This window comes from Pongo abelii, chromosome 18 (genome assembly GCF_028885655.2).
Source record: "Pongo abelii isolate AG06213 chromosome 18, NHGRI_mPonAbe1-v2.0_pri, whole genome shotgun sequence".
In the NCBI taxonomy this organism is placed as follows: Eukaryota; Metazoa; Chordata; class Mammalia; order Primates; family Hominidae; genus Pongo; species Pongo abelii.
In genome coordinates this window covers 83,766,599-83,793,607 of record NC_072003.2, presented here as the reverse complement: position 1 = coordinate 83,793,607, position 27,009 = coordinate 83,766,599, and the positions used below count along the sequence as shown (strand labels likewise).

The 27,009-nt window shown below is 48.4% G+C and overlaps 1 protein-coding gene and 1 long non-coding RNA gene across 5 annotated transcripts in view; both read right to left on the bottom strand.

Annotated features, from left to right (window-relative positions):
• ATP2C2 (ATPase secretory pathway Ca2+ transporting 2) overlaps window positions 1–21,841 on the bottom strand; it is a 94,789-nt gene extending 72,948 nt beyond the window's left edge. For all 4 annotated transcript variants that reach the window (XM_009251000.4, XM_024233532.3, XM_054534214.1 and 1 more), the window contains exon 1: window positions 21,264–21,841. In XM_009251000.4, the coding sequence (XP_009249275.3) occupies window positions 21,264–21,362 (99 nt within the window). In that variant the 5' untranslated portion in view covers window positions 21,363–21,841. The remainder of the gene's footprint in view (window positions 1–21,263) is intronic.
• Window positions 8,255–14,161, bottom strand: LOC129050857 (uncharacterized). Its single transcript, XR_008514718.1, has 3 exons — window positions 13,544–14,161; window positions 8,794–8,939; window positions 8,255–8,513 (listed from the first exon to the last, which is right to left on the bottom strand). It is a non-coding gene; the product is annotated as an uncharacterized LOC129050857 (long non-coding RNA).
• Window positions 21,842–27,009: the final 5,168 nt, after the last annotated feature.

Here is a 27,009-nt window from a genome sequence, read left to right as displayed (position 1 = left end):
AACTGCTTGAACCCAGGAGGCAGAGGTTGAAGTGAGCTGAGATAGCGCCACTGTACTCCAGCCTGGGTGACAGAGCTAAACTCCGTCTCAAAAAAAAAAAAAAAAAAAAAAAAAGGAAACAGTGAGAGTGAAGTTTCCAGCACAGTGCCTAGCACCAAGGAGCACTGAGGGCCTTAGGGTGACAGCGGTGACCAGAGGTGGCGACAGCAGGAGTCCTTGTCCTTAGAGGACACCAAGGGGCCCGAAGAGGGCTGCCACATTTAAGAAACAAAAATACAGATGCCAGTTACCTTTGCATTCTAGATAAACACCAGATGATTTTCCAGTATACACACACACACGAGTACCGCGTGGGACATGCGTGCACTAAAATTATTTTTTGAAATTCAACCACGACTGTGTGTCCTGTGTAAATCTGACAACACCAGAGGCATGAACAAGCCGAGAGATGCTCAAAACTCGCGTGGTGGTGCCCTGCTGGGGTGCAGCTAACCACGAAGGAGATGGGTGGGCCCCAGTGCAGATTGCAGGGGATCTAGAAAGGTACCCAGGAATTGTGAGAAAGCGGTTGAGAGAGGTACTGGAATGAGGGGGGCTTCTGGGCTGAGGGAAGAACAGGCGTGAAGGTGTGAGAAGAAAAAGAAAATGGCTCATGTGGGAATCGCAAATGTCTTAGGTTGTGGAAAGCACTTGGCCCCTGGGGGTTTCAGAGAAAAAGAGGCAGAGAAAGCCCTGGGCCTAGTGAATCCTCCAGCCCCAATCCTTCAAGAATTTCACAATATAGGCCGGGCGCGGTGGCTCATGCCTGTGATCCCAGCACTTTAGGCGGATCACGAGGTAAAGAGATCGAGACCATCCTGGCTAACATGGTGAAACCCCATCTCTACTAAAAATACAAAAATTAGCCGAGCCTGGTGGCGCCCACCTGTAGCCCCAGCTACTCAGGAGGCTGAGGCAGGAGAATCGCTTGAACCCAGGAGGCGGAGGTAGCAGTGAGCCAAGATTGCACCACTGCACTCTAGCCTGGCAACAGAGCGAGACTCCATCTCAAAAAACAAAAACAAAAACAGAAACAAAACAAAACAAAAAAGAATTTCACAATATAGGGCATGTAATTATTGGGATCGATGTCTTTGGAGAGAATCAATGCAAGAGTCACAATCACACGAGAACAAAACAATCGAGTGGGCTTCCTGACAAAGGTGACATTGGAGACACACACCCAAATAAGCCACACTCAAGCAGATGCTTCCTTCTTGCCAAGGCTCCTCTGTCCTTCTCTCCCAAGGCACAGATCTGGGTATTCTCTAGTTTTATCTTAGTCCAGGATTCTCAGAGTATGGGCCTCAGGCCAGCATCACCTGGATATTGTTAGAAATGCAGAAACTCAGGCCCTACACTGGGCCTACTACCTCAGAAGCCCTAGGGGTGGGCAGACAGTCTGTGTTCCAGCAAGTTCTATAGAGGACTCTGACTGATGTGTTCAAAAGTTGATACTAGTTTTTCTTTCTTTCTTTTTTTTTGAGACAGCGTCTCGCTCTTTCACCCAGGCTGCAGTGCAGTGGCATGATCTCAGCTCACTGCAACCTCTGCCTCCTGGGTTCAAGCCATTCTCCTGCCTCAGTCTCCTGAGTAGCTGGAGTTACAGGCGCCTGCCACCAGGCCCAGCAAATTTTTGTATTTTTAGTAGAGACAGGATTTCACCGCATTGGCCAGGCTGGTCTCCTGACCTCAGGTGATCCGCACACCTCGGCCTCCCAAAGTGCTGGGATGACAGGTGTGAGCCACCGCGCCCACCCGGCCAAAAGTTGCCGCTGGTTCTTATAAAAACACATCTGCTGTGGGCTCGCCCGAGACCAGCAGAGGAGTGAGGCCATCAGCGCTCCACAAGCCCCGAGGTGCTTCTATTTAAAAAAAAAAAAAAAAAAATAGGGATGAGATCTCACTATGTCACCCAGGCTGGCTGGCCTTGGACTGCTGGGCTCAAGCAGTCCTCCCACCTCAGCTTCCCAAAGTGCTGGGATTACAGGCATCAGCCACCACACCCAGTCCCCCAGGTGATTCTAATATTCTAAAATGTACCCAGAGCTGCCTGAGACGGGCTGTCTTGGGAGATGCACTCAAGGGCCAACCCAGCAAGGTCCTATTCTTGAGGGGCTGCAACCTTGGAGAAGGGAGAAGACCGTGAGCTTCACTGGTGCCTTTCCATGAATAACTGCCACTCATTCTCTTTTGTTGCTCTATAGTATTCTAAGTATGCTGCTTCATGGCTACACCACAGTTTATTTAAGTACGTGCACGTGGCTGGCATTTTGTGTCCAGTTTGATCTTTTTTTTTTTTTTGAGACGGAGTCTCACTCTGTCGCCCAGGCTGGAGTGCAATGGCGCAATCTTGGCTCACTGCAACCTCTATCTCCCTGGTTCAAGTGATCCTCCTGCCTCAGCCTCCTGAGTGACTGGGATTACAAGCACCTGCCATCATGCCTGGCTAATTTTTGTATTTTTAGTAGAGACGGGGTTTCAGCATGTTGTCCAGGCTGGTCTTGAATTCCTGAGTTTAGCTGATCCGCTTGCCTCGGCCTCCCAAAGTGCTGGGATTACAGGCATGAGCCACTGCGCCCGGCCCAGTTTGGGCTTTTATATAGGACACTACTGCGGCCATTCACATGCACGCCTTCCAGGACATACGAGTGCCCAGATGTGCTCAGAAGTGGAACTTAGTCTGGGGTTAGCTCAGTCTCGGGTTCTCAGAGCGTGGCATGCTTGTTCAGTGATAGTCATCACTGCCAAACAGTTTTTCCCTCAGATCTGCACCCCCAACCCCACTGCCCACAGATGAGTGGTGACAATCAAGCTGAAGACCATGTGTGAAAATGGGGAAGAACACTGCAAGAGAACTCAGAAGGGCCTGCCTGAATATTTTTTAATGTTAGGGACAAAAAACAAACAAAAAAATCCTAAATGCAGCCAACAGAGTAGAGGAGGCATCACCAGGCCCAGACTCGGCCTAGTCTGGCTGCCCCCACCTACACTGTGTGACCCTCAGCAAGCCCCTTGACTTTTCTGAGTTGCAGTTTCCTCCTCTTTAAAATGGGAATGATGATACCTCGCTCCTAGCATTGATGTGAGGAAGGGCTTCTGAAATTTCAGCCTCAGGTCAAGAGGGGCTTCAGAGATGTTTTCCAGCCCCTGAAGTCCTTTCTAGGTAGTATCTGTGTGCGTCTGTGTGTGCATACGCAGTGGGAGTGTGACACCAGTGAGCAAGGAGCTAGCAACAGGACAAAGTGAGATACTTGGAGCATGAACCTTGCTTAAGGGTGGCCAGTGCATTCGGGCCAAGAGGAGACGGCTAGGCAGAGTGGTGGCCAATGCAGTTGTTGGCAAGGTGAGGAGATGGGTTACATACAGGGAAATTGTGCAGTAAGGAAATATACTAATGGTAATGGTAGCCGGTGTTCTTACTGTTGGTGAAAAGAGTTAAAAATATACAAAGAGCTGGCACAACCCCTGTGGTATTTGTTGGACTGGAAGAGATGGAGATATAGAGAGAGACAGATATAAAACTAAATATAGATCTTGCAGCATATGCACACTTACACCCCCTCCACTGAGAGGGCCCAGGAGCCATGGCACCCAGTAACAATGAACACATACTACCAGATCTTGCTTTCTAAATATAATTCTTCTGGTAAAAAGAGCCAAGGATCCTGGGAGAAATGGCTTTTTCCAGGGCCAAGGTACAGAAAGTACAAAATGAAGCTGAAGTTTCTCATTATGCCAGAAAGGGAAGTGCTCAAAGGATAATGTAAAAAATGTCAAGAGGACACGGCAGCCACCTTGAAGGGGTTCCCATTGGCCAAATTAAGGCAATCAAGCATCAAAATAAATATTGATAGTAACAAATCATAACATATTTAATCAACCAGGACTCTGATATGGCCTGGCTCTGTGACCCCACCCAAATCTCATTTTGAATTGTAATGTGAAGTGTAATCCCCGCATGTTGGGGAAGGGACCTCATGGGAGGTGATTAGATGGTGGGAGTGGTTCCCCCATGCTCATGATAGTGAGTGAGTTCTCACAAGATCTGAGGGTTTCATATGGGGCTTCCCCCTTTGCTCAGCATTCATTCTCTCTCCTGCCGCTCTGTGAAGAGGTGCCTTCCGCCATGACTGTAAGTTTCCTGAGGCCTCTCCAGACATGTGGGACTGTGAGTCAATGAAACTTCTTTTCTTTATACTCAGTCTCAGATATTTCTTCATAGCAGCATGACAGTGGACTAATACAGAGTCCTTGCATTCCTACTGATATCAGTGAATAAATGACCAAGTTAACAGGGAGAAGAGAAAGCTCTTCCTTATAGAAGACCATAAATGAGGGAGAATGATGATGATGGTGATATGGTTTGGATCTGTGTTCACCCCCAAATCTCATGTCCAATTGTATTCTCTAATGTTGGAGGTGGGCCTGGGGGGAGGTGACTGCATCATGGGGGCATATATCTCATGAATGGTTTAGCACTATCCCCTTAGTACTGTCCTCACGATTGTGAGTTCTCATGAGATCTGGTCATTTAAAAGCATGGAACACCTTCCGCTGCTCTCTCTCTTGCTCCTGTTCCCACCATGTAAGACACTTCACTCCTCCTTTACCTTCCACCATGATTGGAAACTTCCTGAGGTCTTCCCAGAAGAAGCCACTGTGCTTCCTGTACAGCCTGCAGAACCGTGAGCCCATCAAACCTCTTTTCCCTATAAATCACACAGTCTTAGGTATTTCTTCTTTTTATGTGTGTGTTTTTTGAGACAGAGTTTTACTCTGTCACCTAGGCTGGAGTGCAGTGCTACAATCTTAGCTCACTGCAACCTCCGCCTCCTGGGTTCAAACTATACTCCTGCCTCAGCCTCCCAGGTAGCTGGGATTACAGGCATGCATCACCAAGCCCATCTAATTTTGTATTTTTAGTAGAGACCAGGTTTCACCATGTTGGCCAGGCTGCTCTCGAACTTCTGACCTCAAGTGATCCACCCACCTTGGCCTTCCAAAGTGCTGGGATTACAGGCATGAGCCACCATGCCCGGCTTCAGGTATTTCTTTATAGCAGTGTGAGAAGGGACTAATGTAGGTGGAATTAGAAAATCACCATTCAGCAAACATTGTGATAGTAATCCATTCAGCCAAGCATTGTCCATGCATGCCGAACTTAATGAGTGAAAATAAAACGAGAATCAGATACTGACACAGTCTCAACGTGTCTCTCTGTAAAATACTTAATCATTACAAGGGAGAAAATAATAGCTTTAATTAAGGGAAACCTGGCAGACGCTGTCTTAACCAAGGGGCAAAAGTTACACCCACCAGTAACGAGACAAACAGCTGGATGGGCCTCCCAATACGATGTACTAAGGAGGACACAGTATCGTGCCACAAGGCTTTCTCCAGAAGTACGTAACCTGAGCCAAATCCCAAGGAAACATTAGACAAACTCAAATCAAGGGACATCCTATGATGTCCCCAAGCCTGGAATCTGAGCCCGGAATCTCTAAAAAGGTCGAGAATACAAAAGCCAAGGAAAATCCACAGGAGTATTCCACACAGAAGGAGACCAGGGGGACGTGGCAACTAAGAGCCATATCCTTTCCCTGTTACCGGGACAACGCTGATTGGAACTTGTGGACTGGATGGTCATGTTGCATAGATGTTCATTTCCTGATTTTTGGACTCTGTTGTGATTAATGAAGACTGTCACTTAAAGAAAATAGGCTGGGCACAGTGGCTGACACCTGTAGTCCCAGCACTTTGGGAGGCTGAGGTGGGAGGATTGCTTGAGCTCAGGAGTTTGAGACCAGCCTGGGCAACAGGGTGAAACCCAGTCTCTACAAAAATACAAAAATTAGCTGGGCATGGTGGCACATGCCTGTAGTCCCAGCTACTGGGGAGGCTGAGGTTGGAGGATCACTTGAGCCTGAGAGTTGGAGGCTGCAGTGAGCTGAGATTGCACTACTGCTCTCAGCCGGGTGACAAGAGTAAGACGCTGTCTCAAAAAAAAAAAAAAAAAAACCAAAAAAATCAACACCCCACCCCCAACACACACACACACACACACACACACACACACACACACACAGAGCATCATGTCTGCAATTTATGCCTAAATGGGGGCGGTGAGGCTGAGGACAACGCAGCCATTGTCGAAATATACTAACGATGCTGAGAGACCCTGGAGGAAGGATGTGCTAAAGTGTTTGTGCTATCATCTTCTTACAACTTTCCTGTCCATTTGAAATTATTTCTAGACAATAAGTGAAGAAATGATTCCAGAATAATGGTATGGCTGGGAAGAAACAGGTTCATTCCTATATTCAGGTTCAACCTGCACTGGCTGAGCACGTACTACGGACCAGACATGGCTGCTTATTATCATCACGCGCACCTTCGCTCCTCTATCTGACCAAAAATTCAAGTTGGCAGGTGCTGTGCCCATTTTGTTGGATGGGCAAACCAAGGCCCTGGATTTGAGAGCTTTGCCCAAGGTCACGGCAGGTGAGTGTGGAGTGAGGGTTTGATGCAGGCTTTCCTGGCAGCCCACCTCTCTGCCTCTAGACACAGCTGGGCCTCCCTGGCACTGATTCACACTCAGTTTTGGGACAGTGAGGCTGGTTCCTAGTGGACCTGCTTGTGGCCTGAGCAGCAGAAAGCAGTAGGCCACTGAGCTGTGCCCAAGATGACAAGGACAGTGGCTCCCAGGAACCCCCTAGCTTTGCTCCAGGGCAGGCCCAGCGCTGGATCCCAGCATGTCCCTGGGAGAGGAGGCACACCTCTGTCTCCAGCTGTAGACTCTTGCCTGTCTCTCCTAAGGCTGCTTTTGCCTGGATGGTCCAGGAAGAGGGGCAGCTCTTCCTCCTGGCTTGGCCATTTCTTTCTTTACTTTTTTTTTTGAGATGGAGTCTTGCTCTGTCGCCCAGGCTGGAATGCAGTGAAAACATCTCAGCTCACTGCAACCTCCGCCTCCTGGGTTCAAGCGATTCTGGTGCCTCAGCCCCCCAAGTAGCTGGGACTACAGGCGCCCGCCACCATGCCTGGCTAAATGTTTCACATTTTTAGTAGAGACAGGGTTTCACCATGTTGGCCAGGCTGGTCTCAAACTTTTGACCTCAAGTGATCCTCTCGCCTTAGCCTCCCAAAGTGCTGGGATTACAGGTGTGAGCCACCACATCTGGCCATGGCTTGGCCATTTCTATGGTCAGCCTTTGAGCCCTGGCTGCAATGGTGTTGAGCTGAACAGATCAGCCTCCATGCCAGGAGGAACCTGGCTGCCCATCCTGCCCCAGGACTGACCCTGAGAGTCGGCAAAAGGCAGGGGATTGGGAGGCATGAGTCAAGTCAATCCAACTGTTCTTAAAAGGGGGTGGGGAGGTTTCTGTGAAGAATGTATTTGAAGCTCAACAATGATAGCTGGATAAAGAAAATGTAGCACATGTACACCATGGAATACTATGCAGCCATAAAAAAGGATGAGTTCATGTCCTTTACAGGGACATGGATGAAGCTGGAAACCATCATTCTTAGCAAACTAACACAGGAACAGAAAACCAAACACCACATGTTCTCACTCATAAGTGGGAGTTGAACAATGAGAACACATGGACGCAGGGAGAGGAACATCACACACTGGGGCCTGTCAGGGGATGTGGGGCTAGGGGAGGGATAGCATTAGGAGAAATAACTAATGTAGATGACAGGTTGATTGGTGCAGCAAACCACCATGGCACGTGTATACCTATGTAACAAACCTGTACGTTCTGCACATGTATCCCAGAACTTTAAGAAAAAAAGAATGCATTTGAAGCAGAGGTATTCCTAACACTGACAAGGAGTCCAGGGGGCTCGAGCTTAGAATTCAGGCCGCCCTGAGCCCATTCCATGAAGAGCTGTGCGACTCTGGGCAAGTTACTTCATTTTCTAAGCCTCAGATTTCTACAGGGATTTTTGTAAGGATTCAGAACAATGTGGTGTAGCCATATATGTTCATTATAACATTGTTCTAAAAATCAAAAAAGGAAACCAACTAACTGTCGGCAGGAAACGGGTTAAATACGAATGCCTACACCGCCATTGAAGATGTGTTGACCCACATGCACTGCAGGAATATGGGAGCGTGGAGTGGGCAGAATCGTGTGCCCAGCATGAATCAATGAGGGAAAAGACACTTATGTAGTTGTATAATTTTTTTTTTAATATTTTTTCTTTTTTTCAAGACAGAGTCTTGCTCTGTCATCCAGGCTGGAGTGCAGTGGCATGATCTTGGCTCACTGCAACCTCCGCTTCCCAGGTTCAAGCAATTCTCCTGCCTCAGCCTCCTGAGCAGCTGGGATTACAGGCGCATGTCACCACACGCGGCTAATTTTTGTATTTTTAGTAGAGATGAGGTTTCACTGTCAGGCCTCTGAGCCCAAGCCAAGCCATCGCATCCCCTGTGACTTGCACATATACATCCAGATGGCCTGAAGTAACTGAAGATCCACAAAAGAAGTAAAAATAGCGTTAACTGATGACATTCCACCATTGTGATTTGTTTCTGCCCCACCCGAACTGATCAATGTACGTTGTAATCTCCCCCACCCTTAAGAAGGTACTTTGTAAGATCCACCCCTGCCCGCAAAACACTGCTCTTAACTTCACCGCCTATCCCAAAACCTGTAAGAACTAATGATAATCCACCACCCTTTGCTGACTCTCTTTTCGGACTCAGCCCGCCTGCACCCAGGTGAAATAAACACCCATGTTGCTCACACAAAGCCTGTTTGGTGGTCTCTTCACACAGACGCGCATGAAATTCACTACGCTGGCCGGGCTGATCTCAAACTCCTGATCTCATCATCCGCCCGCCTCGGCCTCTCAAAGTGCTGGGATTACAGGCGTGAGCCACCACGCCCAGCCTGTAGTTGTATAATAATAATTACTTATAATTAAATAATTATTGCTAATAAAAATCACCATGATCAGGTGCTACCCTACATGCTTGATACGTATTAAATGACTCCATTCCACAACAGACCCCCTGATGTATGTACACTTAGTTACTACCCCATTGTACAGAAGAACAAACAGAGGCAGGGAAAAATTAAGTTTGCCCGAGGTCTCACAGCTGGCAAGTGGCAGAACTAGAATTTGCATCCAGGCAGCCTGGGCTGTAGACTTCTGTGTTCTTAACCACAATCCTGCAGCCTCTCTAGACGTGCACAGAAAAGGGGCCAAGAACTCCCAAGCAGTGACCTGAATACCGCAAACTGATCAGAAACAAACAGGACCTTCCTCCCTCCGCCTCCCCCAACCCCAAGTCAAGGGGAAAATAGGATCCATAAAGTAGGGGAGTGAAGCAGGAATTTTAAATTGTGCCAATTTTTATTTATGGTTTATGAGAAAAAATTAAGACAAGTTTAGACAGGAAAAGAAGGAAGGAAAAAGGGAAAGAAGAAAAAAAACCCATACAATTCCCGGTTCACACGAGATAGTAGATAAACGGCAACTACTATTAGCAGAATTCAATAATAAGTGAAGGCAAAACTGTCACTCAAATTTCAATATGCTGATATCTGGGGGAGGGGGTAGAAGGAGGAGAAGGCCTGGTGAGATAGGTGTTGCTGAAGGAGACTGGCTATTTATAGACTTTCCCTGGGGAACAGGCACCTCCCAGATCACAGGGGAGGGAGGCCAGCTTATCTTTCCTGAAATCTCCTGCAGGTCAGGCTGTAGGCTCCAGGGTGCGCCAAATGTGGCTGATATAAAAAATAAAAATAATAAATGCAGGAGCACGTGTAGCCCAAATGCAAGGCTTAGTTCTCTGAGTTCTTACCACCTCCTCCAGGAAGTCTTCCCAGATGGCACTGGACTTTAACAGTAGCATTCCCACCCATCCCCCACACCCAGGCCATGCCTACCTTCTTTCTTACATGCTCTGCTTTCCTTCCTGGGGTTTATCTCAGTGTGTAATTATGTACTCACTGGAGGAATTATTTGACAGACATCTTCTTTCCCCACCAGAACATGAGCCCCACCCAGTAGGATCAGCGCTTTGCTCACTCTTTTGTCTCTAGTATCTGCAAGAGGGCCTGGCAAACAGGAGGATGGATCTGAGACACGCAGAGAAGCTAATCATCCAGAGCAGCAGTGCTCAAACTCCAGGGAGTCTCAGAACCCCCCGGCGGGCTTGCTGAGTCTCAGATTGCTGGGACCCAGCCCAGAGTTTCTGATTCTGTAGTTCCAGGGTGGAACCTGAGATTCTGCATTTCTGGCAAGCTCCCAGGTGATGCTCACGATGTTGGTCCCCAGCCCACACTTGGAGGACGTGATCAAAAGAATCAGCCAGGCACAGTGGCTCACGCCTGTAATCCCCACACTTTGGGAGACCGCGGTGGACAGATCTCTTGTGCCCAGGAGTTCAAGACCAGCCTGGGCAACTTAGCAAAACCCCATCTGTTCAAAAATTAGGCAGGCATGGTTGTGTGCTTGTATTCCCAGCTATTCGGGAGGTGGGAGGATCACTTCAGCCCAGGAAGATTGAGACTGCAGTGAGCCATGATTGCGCCACTGCACTCCAGCCTGGATGGCAGAGTAAGACCCTATCAGGAGAGGAAAGGAGAGGAAAGGAGAGGGAAGGAGGGGAGGGGAGGGGAGGGAAAGGGAGGGGAGGGGAGGGGAGGGGAGGGGAAGGGAGGGGAAGAGAGGGGAATGGATGCTGGGCTTAATTCCTGGGTGATGGGGTGATCTGTGCAGTAGAACGCCATGGCACATGTTTACCTATGTAACAAACCTGCACATCCTGCATGTTTACCCTACACCCTGAAACTTAAAAGTTGAAAAAAAAAAGTAGGTGAGGGCCAGAGGAGTGCCTGGAGTAGAGGCTGAAAAAGAGAACCCCAAACAGCAAGAGCTCACTGGTGTCTCCAGCCAGGGACCTCGCGATGGTGAGCCCACCAGGGCTGGCTCCACGTTCATGGCTTCGTGTGTCCACGGCAGCCTGCACTTTGCTCAATCTCTGCTGCCCCCTTTTTGGGATTCGTAGTCATTTTTCAAGGAGGGGGCCATTTTGCACTGAGCCTGACAATCACGTAGGCGGTCCTGCCCCCACCACTGAGCGCTTTCTATGGACACAGTGCCTAGCACATGACCCAAGGTCAAAGCAAGACAGGGCTGGATTCTTAAAAACAAGATCATCTTGTGAACAAGGCATTGTGCAGAGAGTTTTAAACACCTTCCCTCACTTACTCTTTTTTGATTACTAACACTCACTGAGGGAGGCATAGTGAGGGGAACTTTGTAGATTGCTTAGATCTGTTACCCAACACAGCTTCCACAAAAAGCCAGGGGGAGGAGGAACCTAGCAGTCAGAAGAGAAATCCAATGCTGCCCTCCATTCTTGCACCCAACACCTCCACTTTCACACCAGGACACATGAACGTGGAGATCACACCTGCCTAAATCCATGTGGCTGGCGACAGATGGGCCCTGTCTGCCCTACACCAATGGCTCCTGGTTAAGAGTGGCCACTCAGGCCAACACTCCTTCCCCTACACCCAGAGCCCCCAGATTCGGTCCAGCTGGAGAGGCAAAGACAGAGAGGGTCCTGAGAAGTGCATGGGGGTGAAATAAGCAGTTCTAGTTAGCCTGGGAGTCGGCGTCTGTGGTTTGGCTTAGGAAAGTGAGGTGCAGTGCCTGCCTGTCATCTCTGCCCCCTGGGTCTCTGGAATCGCAGATCTTGGGCGCTTCTCTTCCCTGTCTCTGTTTGCACTTGAGTTTCAAGTTGGGCCAAACAACACATCCTCTGCTGAGCTCTCTTCTCTCCAACAGGACACAGGGAGGTCTTAGGGAACGTCATAGGAATATGGCCCAGCTAGGGGGCACCATGCCTGCATCTCCTGAGGACTTGGGGCAGACAGCAGAGGTGATAAGCATTTCCAGAGGGGCTGCAGCCTCAAGACACAATTACACATTTTCTCCTGGTGGCCCATAGCTCCTCAAAGAAAAAAATACCTTTCAAGTCAATTTCTACACAGAACATGGTGTTGGACTAAGTTGTCCAACCCCCCTACCATTCCCAGGCTGAAGCCCTAAACCCCCCATCCCATATCCTCAGAAAGTGACTGTATTTGGAGATGGGGCCTTTAAAGAGGTCATTATAGCTAAATGGTGTCATTGGTGGGGCCTTAATCCAATACGACTGGTGTCCACGTAAAAGGAGGAGATTAGGACGCACACATGCACAGAGGACAACCGTATGAAGACACGGGCAAGGCGGCCATGTGCAAACCAAGCAGAGAGGCCTCCGGAGGAACCAACCCTGCTGGCATCTTGCTCTTGGAGTTCTGGCCTCCAGAACTGAGACAATGAATGAGGTGTGAGGAAGTGGAGTCTCTAGCAAGGGCAGCTGGCTGGACACCTTTGGGATTCACATTCATTGACAACAAAGATGCCTCTCCGGCCCACTCCACCTTCCAGGCAGGGAGAGGGAAGACAGGTGATCTGGACTGAAAGCTCCCACCAGCTCCTGCTTACCACACGACTTCCACTACTTGCTAAGACTTAGCACATGACTTCCACTACTACTAGGACTTAGCACACAACTTCCACTACTAAGACTTAGCACACGGCTTCCACTACTAAGACTTAGCACACGGCTTCCACTACTCGCTGATACTTAGCACACGGCTTCCACTACTCGCTGAGACTTAGCACATGGCTTCCACTACTCGCTGAGACTTAGCACATGGCTTCCACTACTTGCTGAGACTTAGCACACAGCTTCCACTATTCACTCAGTCTTAGCACACGAGTTCCACTACCAAGTCTCCCGTGTTCTTATCACCATCATGTGAGATGCCTTAGAGACCAGAGGTGCTGGGATTATTAGCCTCTGAAGTGTCCACAGATCCAGGCTAACCCCACGACAACTCAGAAGAATCGCTGACAGTCCACAGGGGAGGTATCAATTGGATATTTCCTCTCCGACAAGAACCCTTCAGCAGGGCCAGCCTCATGGGCATGAGGCCAGCACAGTTGCACAGAGATCCCCATGCAGGACAGGTGTTGGGCTTGAGGCTTCATGCTCCACAGCTGCCATCTTGAAATGCATAATCATTGGATCTGAATGTGTATGTGGAAATTTAGCCCCATGGGACGATGTATGCCCGGGGCTTGGCATCTCCCCCCCTCCACCCAGCGGCCATGACTGCCCTCCCCAATGGGGGATGCCTGGCAGGGTCTACACAGGGGTGTCCAATCTTTTGGCTTCCCTGGGCCACATGTGAAGAATTGTCTTGGGCCACACATAAAATACACTAACGCTAATGATAGCTGATGAGCTAAAAAAAAAAAAAAAGAAATTGCCCCAAAATCTCATAATGTGTTAAGAAAGTTGATGAATTTGTGTTGGGCTGCATTCAAAGCTATCTTGGGCTGCGGGTTGAACACGCTTGGTCTACACTCACCCGGTAGTAATCCCTTGTGTGATGGAGACCAATAATCTACAGCAAGTGGAACTCACCAGGACAGTTGAGGGAGAAATCATAGAAGACAGAAGCAAGTGTCTTCCTGCTATTGGCAGTCTGCCCCATGAATTCTGTAGCCAGTCCTGCCCTCATGGCAACCTCATCGCCTCACCTGCCTTCGTTGAACCAGAGACCTTTCCTCCCTGTCCTTGTTCATTCCACACTCCCCTGTGGAAATCTCAAATGCGCTCACCCAAACTACTTATCTCTGTGTTGGGAAGCCCCAGGGGGTTGCGGGAGCCCCCAAATGGCCATGTACAGACCCCCGTCCCATCCACCTCTTTCTCCCACTGGCGCCCGAAGCGCTGGGCTGGCACCGCTCATACACCGCCACCCCTGGGGATCTGGATTCTTAGCTAATAATGCTGTTTACAGTACCACTCCCACCCAGCTACGCCCACCCAGCTACGCCCACCGAGCCCAGAAAGGCAACACAGACCTAAAAACCCACAATCCTTTCTCTCCCCTTCTTTTGTTCAAACTTCCTCTTTATTTTTCACATCTCCTTTTTTTCTGGCTACAAAATTAAACCATATTTGTGGCTGGAAATTTGGAAAATGCACAAGATTACAAAGAAGAAAATTTGTCATCCCAAGATAAAAATACTGCTCAAAATGATCTTTTTCCAGGTTTTATTCTCTGCACATTGTAAAAGTTTGTTTTCTTCCAAAAGAAATTACGACCACCTGTTTCCACTGAATGAGGCATCATGTGGGGCAAAGATGGCAAAAGAATCGTGGAATCCATGTGGGTGAGCGGACAGCCGTCTAGTCCTTCTGTTTTTCTGTATGTTTGACATTTTTCTTTCTTTTGTTTTTTTTTTTTTTTGAGACAGATTCTTGCTGTCACCCAGGCTGGAGTGCACGGACACGATCTTGTCTCACTATAACATCTGCCTCCCCGATTCAAGTGATTCTTCTGCCTCAGCCTCCCAAGTAGATGGGATCACAGGCACGTGCCACTACGCCGGGCCAATTTTGTATTTTTAGTAGAGACGAGGTTTCACCATGTTGGTCAGGCTGGTCTCGAACTCCTGACCTCAAGTGATCTACCCACCTGGGCCTCCCAAAGTGCTGGGATTACAGGCATGAGCCACTGAGCCAGGCTGTGTTTGATGTTTTTCATGTTAAAAACATTAGATAGAATCATAGCCGTCCACTGTGTCATTACATATGCTTCTACAGCAACTGTTTCAGTGTCTGTGAGAATTCTGCTATCTAGCTATCCCAGAATATGTGTAAACAAACCTCTACTCATGGGCATTTTTTAATATTTTGAATATCTCATTTCTTGTTTTAAAGTATTTGTTTTCATCATACCTGATACGAGACAAGTCCTTTTTACCAGGTGTCTATATTAACCCTCAAACAACCATCCAAATACCATCCTTCTCAACATCTGACTTGGATAGGTTCATCTAAATACTCTGCGTGATTTTTGAAGTCCCTGAATAAGCTTTCTGCTAATTCCCTTTCTCTCCTTTTTGATAGATTATTAGGTGGGGTGGGAATAAAACCCAAACTCTTGGGTCTTTCATAACTTGTATTTCTTTGTCCCTGAAACAGAAATAGCAGCTGAATGTCAACCCTTGAAGATATAGCAGCTGCCTGTGTTCTCATCCAGATGGCCTCTGCTTTAGGAGAAATACCAAATCTACAAACAACTTGTGTGCACACAAATGAAAAACACAGGACCCCCTATCGGCTCCCAGTCCCCACCCCTAATATGATGGCCACCAAGCAGCAACCATTTAACACACTGGAAGTTCCTTCTAGTTTCCTCTCCCTAGGAGTTTGGGACTCTAGGATTCTTTATGGTTATTAAAAAAAAAAAGCTTGTGACATTAGGATTGGGGGCAGGGTTTCCGGGATGCCATCTTCAGACGTATTCTCAAGAGCCTTCAAGTTTTCTGAGAACTTATTAACCTTGAATGTATGTTTCAATGACTGTCTGATCAACACAGACCCTCCAGGGTGGGGGGCAACTTACAACTAAGGACTGTGACATAACACCAGTGTGCATATTTGCATCCATGACAATGATCACAGCACACACTGTAGTGTCCCAGTGAAGGCTGACACACACTGAAAGCTTCAATGGCTCAGAGAGAAAGGTTAGCAGGAGAATTGAGTCATCACACAGCACACAATTGTGGAATCAGTGAGAAAACTCTAAGATACCTAAATATTGAGAAGTATAGTCACGTCGCAAGCAGGTGCCTTACATGAATCCAGTCTTTGTACATAGCAGCTGGCACAGTCAATGAGCACTAAGCGTAGTAGTAAATACAAATAGATACCAAATGAAGAAATATTCTTTCAACAACGCCCAACACTAACATTATCTTCAAGTGAACGAGCCAGTTCTACGGTTATCAGATGACAGCCTTAAAATTGGCATTCGCAGGCTGCTTGCTGGCAGTTGGACTTGAGTTTCAGTCTGATTATCCTAAACTAGCAAACAAAGTCCTGACAAATGTAAATGTCATTTTGTACATACACACGTTAGCAGACATTCTTAGCATCAGTATTTTCAAAATCAAAAGTTCAAAAGAGTTTAAAGAACAGAACTCATGATGAATGAAAACACTAACAAAACTAGATAAGTAATGAGCAGATGACATGTCAGGTGTGGTTCTAGCGTTTTTTTTTTAACGTGAATGACGTCATTTAAGGAAATATTTCTTTCTACTATTCCAATGGGCAGCCTTTAAGGCAGTCCCCAGCCATCACTCCTTCCCAGTACCCATGGCCAGTGGAACCCCTTCCCTTTGAGTGTAGACTGGACCTAGACTTGCATCAAATGAATAGAATATGGCAGAGGTTATGAGATCTCATTTCTGAGATGTGATTCAAAAAAGGCTTTGGTTTCCAGTCTCTTTTTTTGTTTTTTTGAGATGGAGTCTCGCTCTGTCACCCAGGCTGTAGTGTAGTGGCGCATTCTTGGCTCACTGCAACCTCCACCTCCCACATTCAAGCGGTTCTTCTGCCTCAGCCTTCTGAGTAGCTGGGGTTACAGGCACCTACCACCACACCCAGCTAATTTTTTGTATTTTTAGTAGAGATGGGGTTTCGCCATGTTGGCCAGGCTGGTCTCGAACTCCTGACCTCAGGTGATCTGCCTGCCTCGGCCTCCCAAAGTGCTGGGATTATAGGCGTGAGCCACCGTGCCCAGCCTGATTGAGTTTTAATAGAACATCACCAGTATATCAAAATAAGGCTGTTCTATTTGTACTTTATAATTTTATTATAAATTTGACTTGATTTTTTTTTTTTTTTTTTTTTTTTTTTTGAGAGGGAGTCTTTCTCTGTCTTCCAGGCTGGAGTGCAGTATCGTGATCTTGGCTCACTGCAACCTCCGCCTCCTGGGTTCAGAGGATTTTCCTTAGCTCCCCCAGTAGCTGGGATTACAGGTGCCTGCCACCACACCTGGCTAATTTTTGTATTTTTAGTAGAGAGGGGTTTCACCATATTGGCCAGGTTGGTCTTGAATTCCTGAACTCAAGCGATCTGCCCACCTCAGCCTCCCAAAGTGCTGGGAAAACAGGCGTGAGTCACTGCGACCAGCCTAAATTGAACTTGATTCTATAGTTGAGTTATAAGCAAACAGTTATGTTTATTACAAGTTTTATGCTTATACTTACTTGAAGTCACTTTTGTACAAATCATTTAAGACAACACTGGCCGGGTGTGGTGGCTCACGCCTGTAATCCCAGCACTTTGGGAGGCTGAGGCGGGCGGATCATGAGGTCAGGAGTTTGAGACCAGCCTGGCCAAGATGGTGAAACCCCGTCTCTACTAAAAATACAAAAATTAGCTGGGCGTGGTGGCGGGTGCCTGTAATCCCAGCTACTCGGGAAGCTGAGGCAGGAGAATCTGGGAGGGGGAGGTTGCAGTGAGCCAAGATCGTGCCACTGCACTCCAGCCTGGGTGACAGGGTGAGACTCCGTCTCAAAAAAAACCAAAAACAAACACAAAACAAAACAAAACGCTGTGGGGTTGCAGTACATTTAAGAAGATGCCCACGTGTTGCTAAATTCTGAGAAACACTAATGATTTGTGAGTTTCGGCAAGCCTTGGGTTAAGGTTGTGTGTGCATGAGCTTCAGAATTCCCACGCATATACTCTTTTCCGGTAACCGAGTGTAATCTCTTAAAAACACAAATCTGACTGTGCCTGTTTTATCACAGTTCTAATGTTTGGCCCATCTGGGAATAAATGAGTGACTGTCATGTCCTGACTTAAAACCCTTCAACGATCCCCCACTGCTCCCGGGATAAAGCCCACACTCTGACAAGGCTCCGTATGACCCTCCTCTGCAGCCTCGTCCTACCAACCCCAACGCCTCTACCTCTTTTGTCTAGAACTCGCTGTCAACCCCCGCCCTTCACCCAGCTCACTCTTTGCCACTCCTATTCATCTTAAACATCACGTCTTTCCCCCAGCTCTGACACATCGGCATTAAACAGTGAACCGTGACCTGTTGTTGGGTGCCTGTCTCTGCCTCCCAGATGGGATACCTGAGGGCAGGAAGCTGCGCATCCTTATCAGCCCCAACTCCAGCAGGTAGCACTCACTTGACACACAGAGGGAGCCCCCTCCGTGAATCTAGGTTGAATGGATGGGTGGCCACTACATGCGTCTGTTGGGATCCAAGCCTCACCCTGGAGAGCCCAGAAGGATGAATCTGCTCACCAGCCAGGAAGGCAGTGGGCTGGGGGCTATACCTGCCTCAGTTAAGAGATGGGAGCCCTGAGGGTCAGAGACAGCTTCCCCCAGAGTCGGCGCGGAGTCACCTGGGAAGCAGGAATTTCTGGTCCAATCTCTTCCTTACCTTAATGTTCAGGTCAGCAGTGAGAAGCTTTTTCTAGTAACTAAATTAAGGAGGCCTCTCAAAGACCTTTTTGTTGTTGTTTTGTTTTGAGACAGGGTCTCCCTCTGTTGCCCAGGCTGGAGCGCAGTGGCATGATCACAGCTCACTGCAGCCTTGACCTCCCAGGTGCAAGCAATCCTCCTGCTTCAGCTTGGTGAGTAGCTAGGACCACAGGTGCACACCACCACGCCTAATTTTTAAAATTTTTTGCAGAGATGGCACCTGGCTATGTTGCCCAGGCTGATCTTGAACTCTGGGGTTCAAGCGACCCTCCTGCCTCAGTCTTCCAAAGTGTGGGGATTACAGGCATGTGCCACTGCGCCCGGCTCAAACACCTTTCTTTCCATTCCTGGAAATGCTGAAATCCAGTCTCCAGTGCTTCTAACATGGGGTCGTCTCCAGTTCCCCTCTCAACCACCAATCCTCTGTCTGGTCCTCTACTCTTTGATTCTCCAGTGCACCTAAGACCACTGGATCTCAAATAAAGCATCTCCTGGTTTCTCAGCTGACCGTTGGCCTCCTTTATGTACTTTGTTTTGTACACATCTGTATCCTCAGTGCCTGGCAAAACTGGCTGTCAGGAAATGCTCACTGAGCAAACGAACGTGGCCCCACTAGGAGCCTCACATCCTCATTGATCACATGACGAGAGTAAAACTTACCTTGGAGGTAAGAGGCCCAAGAGAAGACACAGCAGGTTCTCAGTAACAATCACTATTAGAACTGGGGTAACTGGTCAAAGTGGCTGGGGGAGGGGAGGGCTTAGAGGCCTCCTACAGGCATCCTGGATGTGGCATATAATTAGTGCTCATAAAAAACGGTTCTATTGAGGAGTGAAAATGGAACCCCTAAATAAACCAGTATGAAATAACGCAAAAAAAAAAAAAAAAAAAAAGACAATTCCAACTATTGTAGAAGTGATCACCTCAACACACATTGCCTCCTTTCCAAACCCTGGGAGAAAGGAGTTCCAACGAGAGGACATGAGTGTGACAGCAAAGGAGGTGTTCAGGTCTCAGCCAACTTGGCAGGAAGTGAGTGCCTCGCCCAGCCTCCCGGCCTCCCCACCTCCCTCCCTCCTCACACTTCCCATCGATCTTCATTGTCATTTCCTGGGTTTGCACAAGGCTGCCTCTGGAGACAGCATGCCTTCTTTCTCAGCTGGCCTTTGGTGCCAGTGCTGGTATCACCCGCCTCCTGGCTCTGCACACTGCCCATGATCACGCACCCAGGGCCTCAGGACGCTGCTGAGAGCACCCCAGTCCACAGCCAGGTGGGAGAGCACACTGACAGACTGGCTGAACACCTGTCAGACCTTTGAGAACTCTTCTGCAAAGCTTTGGAGGGATGAGTCCACCTGGCACAGAGATCAAACTCTCCCCAGCATCTCCCTTGAGGTTACATCATCCATGCACCTGCATTCCTGGACATCCTATGAAACCTGATGGTAACCAACTACACACCAGGAGTGTTTGAAAAATACCTGGCCTGATGCAAAAATCGAAAGATGGAAAGGAAAAAACAGGAATGGCAACGTAGGAAAGGCAACCTGTGATGGCAAATGAACTTCAAACTACTTTAGCAGAACGTATCACACAAGCAGAGAAATGGATCACAGCAAATTAATTGAACTCTATATCCTATCAATATTAACATGTCACTTCAGAAAAATCGAGATTGTTCAAAAACTGCTAGTTACGTGGTCCTGTGGCCTACCACCCTAACACCAGAATTCTTACATCAACAGGGATGTATAAAACACTATTTTTAAAAAGCACAAAACACTATTTTTAAAAAAGCATGAATACTTAATCTCACAAACAAAATGTTTTGGCCATTAGTATTCTTTGGGAGAAAAAAATAAAATTTTAAGTCAAATATTTTTTCAGCTAATTTTTATTTTTAATTAAAAGGTAAGTTTACCTTTGAAGTTTCCTTTCACTGGTCAAAAGACCATCGCCAATTCATATTTCTCATTAGCAACCCAGGGGACTCGTTCAGAAATGTTATTTTTGAATGACTGCTTAAGCGTAAATGAAAAAAAAAAAAAAAAGTGCAACGACCCTCTGGCATGCAGAGAAACGCTTCTGCAGAAATTCAGTGCCTCCCTGACCTTAAAACATGCAAGGAGTTCTGTTTGCGAAGCCAAAAAGAAGGGTGTTGGGTCACCCTCAAGCCTGGCTTCACCCCTGGCTTCCAAGAATCCAAGGAACAGGAGGGGCTTTATTTGACAGCTTTGCCACTTTGTTCCCTCACGAACCGCCCTGCCCTGGCACCCTGCTGCTTTATCCCAGAGGGTCCCCTGGAGGTTGCAAAGCAGGCATACAGCTCTGAGTGGCTTTCTAAAAGTGCCTGACTGTAGCAAGCGAGGCTGGGAGGTCCCTCAGCTCCAACTTTGCTTTCTATTATTGCTACAACATTTCAGCAATCTTTTGTTTTTTGCAACCCTCTAATTTTATTTTCCAATTTAAGTTTTAAAAATCCATAAAGCAGCCCAAGTCTGGAGACCCAGGAATTTTAATTCTCTGGAGTCAGAGAAACCTAGGTTAAGTTCCCAGCCAGGTCACTTCCTAGCTCCGTGCCCCTTAAGGAATATACTTAACCACTCTCGGCCTCAGTTTCTCATCCGCAAAATGGGTTCACGTGAGGGTTCCATGCTGAGCTCCCCGCGCCAGAGCGCAGATGAGAGCGCGGTTGCTGTGAGGACGGCTTCTTTCCAGAGCCAGGGGAGGACGGCGAGTTCGCGGATCGCAGCGCGAACGCGGGGTCTCGGGTCGGGGACGGTTACGATGGAGGGGATGGGGGGTCGGGTCGCACGCCCGGCGCGGGGTCGCCCGGACTCACCAAGGCTTCCTCCTCGTCCTTCTCCAGCGCCTGGTACTGGCGGCCCCCGCCCGAGAAGCCGAGTTTCCTCAGGAACTTGGAGACGCGTCCCTCGACCATGGTGAGCGGGCGCAGGCGCTGCCTGCGTCCCTCGGTCCCCGGCGAGGCCTGGGGTGGCTGCGCGCGCCCAAGCCTCCTGGGCCAGACCCGGTTACCAGGTAGCTGTCTACCTGCCCGCGGCAGGTGTGGCCCCGCCTCCGGGGCGGGGCTGCGCACAGGGAGGTGCCGGCTCACCCGGCCCCGCCCCGCGAGCTCGCCTGGGACCCCAGGGCCCCTGGGGACAGCGCCGGCTGGCCATGGAAGGCCCAGGGAGCGGCTGCGTCGCCTCAGGACTTGGGCTGTTTCCCAAACTTGCAGATCCTAAGAATCACCTGGAGTGGGGGAGGTGGAGGAGCAAATGCTGGTTTAAAATCCGGATTCCCACACCCCTCCCTGCCCAGTCACTGGGTTTGGAGCCGCCGGGAGCTGGGTTTTTAAGGAGCCCCAGGTGATCCTCTTGAGGAACCCAGGGTGGGCCGCTCTAAGGCGCCGGGAGCGAGGTGGCTGGAGCTGACTAAGACTCACACCTGCGACTGTGCACTCTGGATGGGTCACGTGGCCTTTCTGAGCCTCGGCGACCTAGCCTGTCTTTGAGCGGGGAGCAGCAGAAGGCTAAGACCCCCACTCCAGGGCCCTGGGAGTGAGTCCAGGAACAGGAGCCACTGAGAACCCTGCTGCCTTTGGCGCTTGCATGATCTCGGATGGTCAGGGCCCCTGCCCTCGACTGCAGGATGAGCGCCGCTGTTGCTCATCCTGGGACCTGAGCAGGTTTCTTACATTTTTTGCGCCTTGGTTTATTGCTCTGCAGAATGGCCACCACGGTAGCGCCTCCTTCACAGTGACATTGAGAGGCCCCAGCGGACAGTGCTGTACAGGAAGGTCTGGAGCAGGGCTTGGCGTAGAGAACGTGCTGGTGTCCCCATGACACCATCCTCCTCCTCATCATCATCAGAAGGTGCTGGGCTCAAATGGCTCCCAAAGTATGTGAGTCCATACGCAGTGTAGACAGTTGCCAGCCGCCAAGTGGGTGCTTTGAAGTGCCAGGGCTTTCTTTGGCTTCAGGTAGGACTAGATCCGTAACTAGACCCACCACTTAGCAGAGGGGGAGCTCTGGGGAAGGCCGTGCCACCCGCCTTTCCACTGGCTTCCTCATCTCTACGGGGAAGTTACTTACCGGCTACAGGAGGTGGCCTCTGCATTTGTCCATGAAATTCAGCCACCCCTTTTGAGCAAATATTTGCCACCTACCTCAATTGCTCCCGAGGGTTGACTCCAGCCCACGAAAACCTGCAGGGCAGTTCCAGTGCCCCTTCTTGTATCTCCTGCATCTTCCTCTTTTCAGGAAATAAAGGCTACGGTATCAGCCTGCCCCCACTCCCCAGTTTCAACAAAGGTGCAGGAATAATGGTAACAGCAAACCTCTGATGTGAGTGAGTCCAGATTTGAATCCCAGGAATGTTCCTTTCAGACCTTGGGCAACTTTCTTCACCTCTCTCCACCTCAGTTTACTCATCCATGAAATGGAGATGTCACTACCTACCTTTATGAGTCAGGGTCCCAGTAGGAAACAGTAATTTGAGGAGAGTTTGAGAAACAGACTTTTTACAAAGGTGTGGGTATGATGTAGAGAAACCAGATGCGCTTGTGCCATTAACAAAGACTAGCAAAGAGTGAGAAGTGGCTTTATTCCCACCCAAGGCCTGAAGGGCCAGATGAGAGAGGAGTTACCTGGAGGGGGGAGCTCTGGGGGGCTGATAACTTCTGCAGAGGGCAACTGCTTAGATCAAAAGCCAGAGAGCAACAGAGCCAAGGATGCAGCCTCCTGGGCAGAGAATCCAAAGAAGGGTGGAGAGTGGTGTAGAGGAAGCTGGGCAAGGTGGCTCACACCTGTAATCCCAGCACTTTGAGAAGCCAAGGTGGGCGGATCACCTGAGGTCAGGAGTTCGAGTCCAGCCTGGCCAACATGGGGAAACCCTGTCACTAGTAAAAATACAAAAATTAGCCAGGTGTGCTGGCGTGCACCTGTAATCCCAGCTACTTGGGAGGCTGAGGCAGGAGAATCGCTTGAATCCGGAAGGTGGAGGTTGCAGTGAGCCAAGATTGTGCCACTGCAGTCCAGCCTGGGCAGTAGAACAAGACTTCATGTCAAAGAAAAAAAAAGAGTGTTGTAGAGGAACAAGGAGGAGACAAGGAGACATCCCGCAGCCCACCTCAGCATCCTGTGGTTCAGGCTGAGTGAATGCTTGCACAGGTAGAGTACCCAGTAGTATGACGTAGTAGTACTCGACATTGCAGGCTCTCCGGCACTTCTATATTATTAATATAAAAGAACATATGGGAACTTGGCTCAGTTATTTCTCAGGTCCTTCCCAACCGGCATTCTGTGATTTTAAGATGATGTTGGATCCAGGGAAGAAGAATGCCTTGTTGGCATCTTCATGTTTTTCCAAGCTGTTAACCAGATGTAATCTCTCCAGGCAGATCAGCATCCCCGGAGCAGAGGATTTGAAAGCCCAGCCTTTCAGATCCTATCACCATGGCTTCCGCTCCAGCCCAGAGATGTCAAGGCTGGAATTCCTGGGCTAGGTTGGAAAATGCCCAGGGCATTCCAGAAGGAAACTCTAGGTGGTGGATATATATATGTACATTTTAGAGACAAGATCTCACTCTGTAGTCCAGGCTGGAGGGCAGTGGCGCGATCATAGTTCACTGTAGGCTTGAACTCCTGGGTTCAAGCAATCCTCCCTCCTGAGTAGCTGGGACTACAGGTGCACAGAACCACACCCAGCTAATTTTTTAATTTTTATTTTTATGTAGAGATGGGGTCTTTGCTATGTTGCCCAGGCCTATAAATTAGATTTGTGGTGTGTAAAATTAGGTAAATTAGGCTCCACCAGTGTTGGTTATGGTAAATGATGTGCCTGAAACATGGCAAATACTCCAAAAATTTTTTGAATGTCTCTCATAAACAGCAGATCATTAAAATTTATATTTAACAGAACTTTCATATGAATGATTTGCTTTATAATAGGGAAATGTAGGCCGGGCACAGTGGCTCATGCCTGTAATCCCAGCACTTTGGGAGGCCGAGGCAGGCGGATCATGAGGTCAGGAGATCGAGACCATCCTGGCTAACACAGTGAAACCTCATCTCTACTAAAAATACAAAAAATTAGCTGGGCGTGATGGTGGGCACCTGTAGTCCCAGCTACTTGGGAGGCTGAGGCAGGAGAATGGCGTGAACCCGGGAGGCGGAGCTTGCAGTGAGCCAAGATAGCGCCACTGCACTTCAGCCTGGGCGACAGAGCGAGACTCTGTCTCAAAAAAAAAAAAAAAAAAAAAAAAATAGGGAAATGTATTGTGTCTACATTGTTATAGTTGTCATTGTTAGATTGACTTCTGTCATCCTCTTTCATGTTTTATTTCTGTGCCTTTTGAGGCAAGCACTCAATTTGCTGTCAATTTTTACTTTGGTTTTGGAATAAACATCTCATTAAAAGTTCTATTGGGAGCTACCTGAAAACACTTCAGAAATACAGATGAGTATTTACAGTCTCTTTTGGTTTCCTTTTCCAAATTTAAAGAAATTTTCCAACTTTAATTTTTGTTTTTCTAACCTCTGCATCCTTTTATATTCTAAGTAATTTAATTATCCAAACTCTCCATTCTTTTTTTTTTTTTTTTTTTTGAGACAGAGTCTTGCTCTGTTGCCCAGGCTGGAGTACAGTGGCACCATCTCGGCTTGCTGCAACCTCCACCTCCCGAGTTCAGGCGATTCTCGTGCCTCAGCCTCCAGAGTAGCTGGGACTACAGGCGTGCGCCACCATGCCCAGCTAATTTTTTTTTTTTTTTTTTTTGGTAGAGACAGGGTTCTGCCACGTTGACCAGGCTGGTCTTGAACTTCTGACCTCAAGTGATCTATCGGCCTGCCTCAGCCTCCCAAAGTGCTGGGATTATAGGTTTGAGCCACCATGCCTGGCCCAAGCTCTTACCTTCTGAGTTGGTTGTTGTTGTTGTTGTGTGTTGTAAATTTCCCTGTCAGTTACACCTGCTATTTATGTTTGTCTTAAACGACCTTTCTGAGCTCTGTCACTTTGTTTGGATTCCGTGATCATCCCTACAGACTTCAAGATTCTGTTTTTCCAAGTTTTTTGTTTATTTTTTCTGCCTTTAGCCTGTAAAATGCTAGAGCCCACTTGCAAAGAATCTAACAAGACAGTTGGCTGGAGAACTTTCTGGGGTTTGCAGCTCAACACCTCAGAGTGATTCTGCCACATTGGCCAACGACGAAAGCCAAGGGTGGGACCCAACCAAAGGCATCCAGCCTTTCTCGAAATGTCTGCTCTGGGCGCCTTGAACAATGAGGCCATGCTCTGCAACTCCCATTCACTCTCTATATCAGAGTGGTGTCTTTTCACTGCCCACAAATTATCCCCAGCAAAGCGCCCTGCTGGGAGCCATGGTGCAACCTCAAGGCACCTGTATTTTGTTTGGTAACAAACTTCACTCAGAAGTTCTCTAAGAGTGGCATTGAAGACATCCTTTTTGGAAAGGGTACACTGTACAAAAGTATATTTTGTACAATTTGTTTCTAATGTTAAGAATTAGGTGGAAGTTACGGTTCCTTGCATAAACCCTCGATTCTGTTTGTTTTGCAATAGCTGTGCACACAGGCAATAATCATTTTATAGACGGGAACATTGGGACTTGGAAAGATAAAACCATTTCGTTCACTTAACAAATATTTTTCAGCACCTGCCCTGTGGGAACACAACAGACTCTTTCCCTGCTTTCCTATATCTCATCTAATGGTGGAGACAGGCTGCGGACAAAGCCATGTGGAATGCAAAATCAGGCAGTGCATGTCATGGGTTGAATAATGTCCCCTGCAAAAGATATGTCCATGTCCTAACTCCTGGAAACTGAATGTGACCTTATTTGGAAAAACATCTTTATAGATATAATTAAGGATCTCAAGATGAAATCATCCTGAATTAACTGAGTGGGCCCTAAATCTAGTGACTGGTGGCCTGATAAGAGACAGAAGAGAAGGCCACCTGAAGATGAAGGCAGGGATTTGACCACAAGCTGCAAAACACCTGGGTCCATGAGAAGCTGGAAGAGGCAGGAGGAATCTCCCCACACCTATCATGGAGCCTCCAGAGGGAGCACAGCCCCCCTCACACCTTGATTTCAGACTTCTGCCTCCAGAATGGAGAGAGAATAAATTTCCACTGTAGCCACCCAGTTTGTGGAGCTTTATTGCAGCAGCCCAGGGAGACTAGGACAGTGGGTGACACTAAGAAGAAAAGTGAGGCCAGGTGCGGTGGCTCACGCCTGTAATCCCAAGACTTTGGGAGGCTGAGGCGAGTGGATCACCTGAGGTCAGGAGTTCCAGACCAGCCTGGCCAATACGGTAAAACCCCATCTTGACTAAAAATACAAAAAGTTAGCCAGGCATGGTGGCGGGTGTGGTGGCCTGTAATCCCAGCTACTCTGGAGGCTGAGGCAGGAAAATCGCTTGAATCTGGGAGGAGGTTGCACTGAGCTGAGGTTGTGCCACTGCACTCCAGCCTGGGTGACAGGGCGAGACTCAGCCTCAAAAAAAAGAAAAGAAAGGAAAGAAATGAGCAGGATGGGGCCTGGAGAGTGGGGCCTCTTGTAGCTA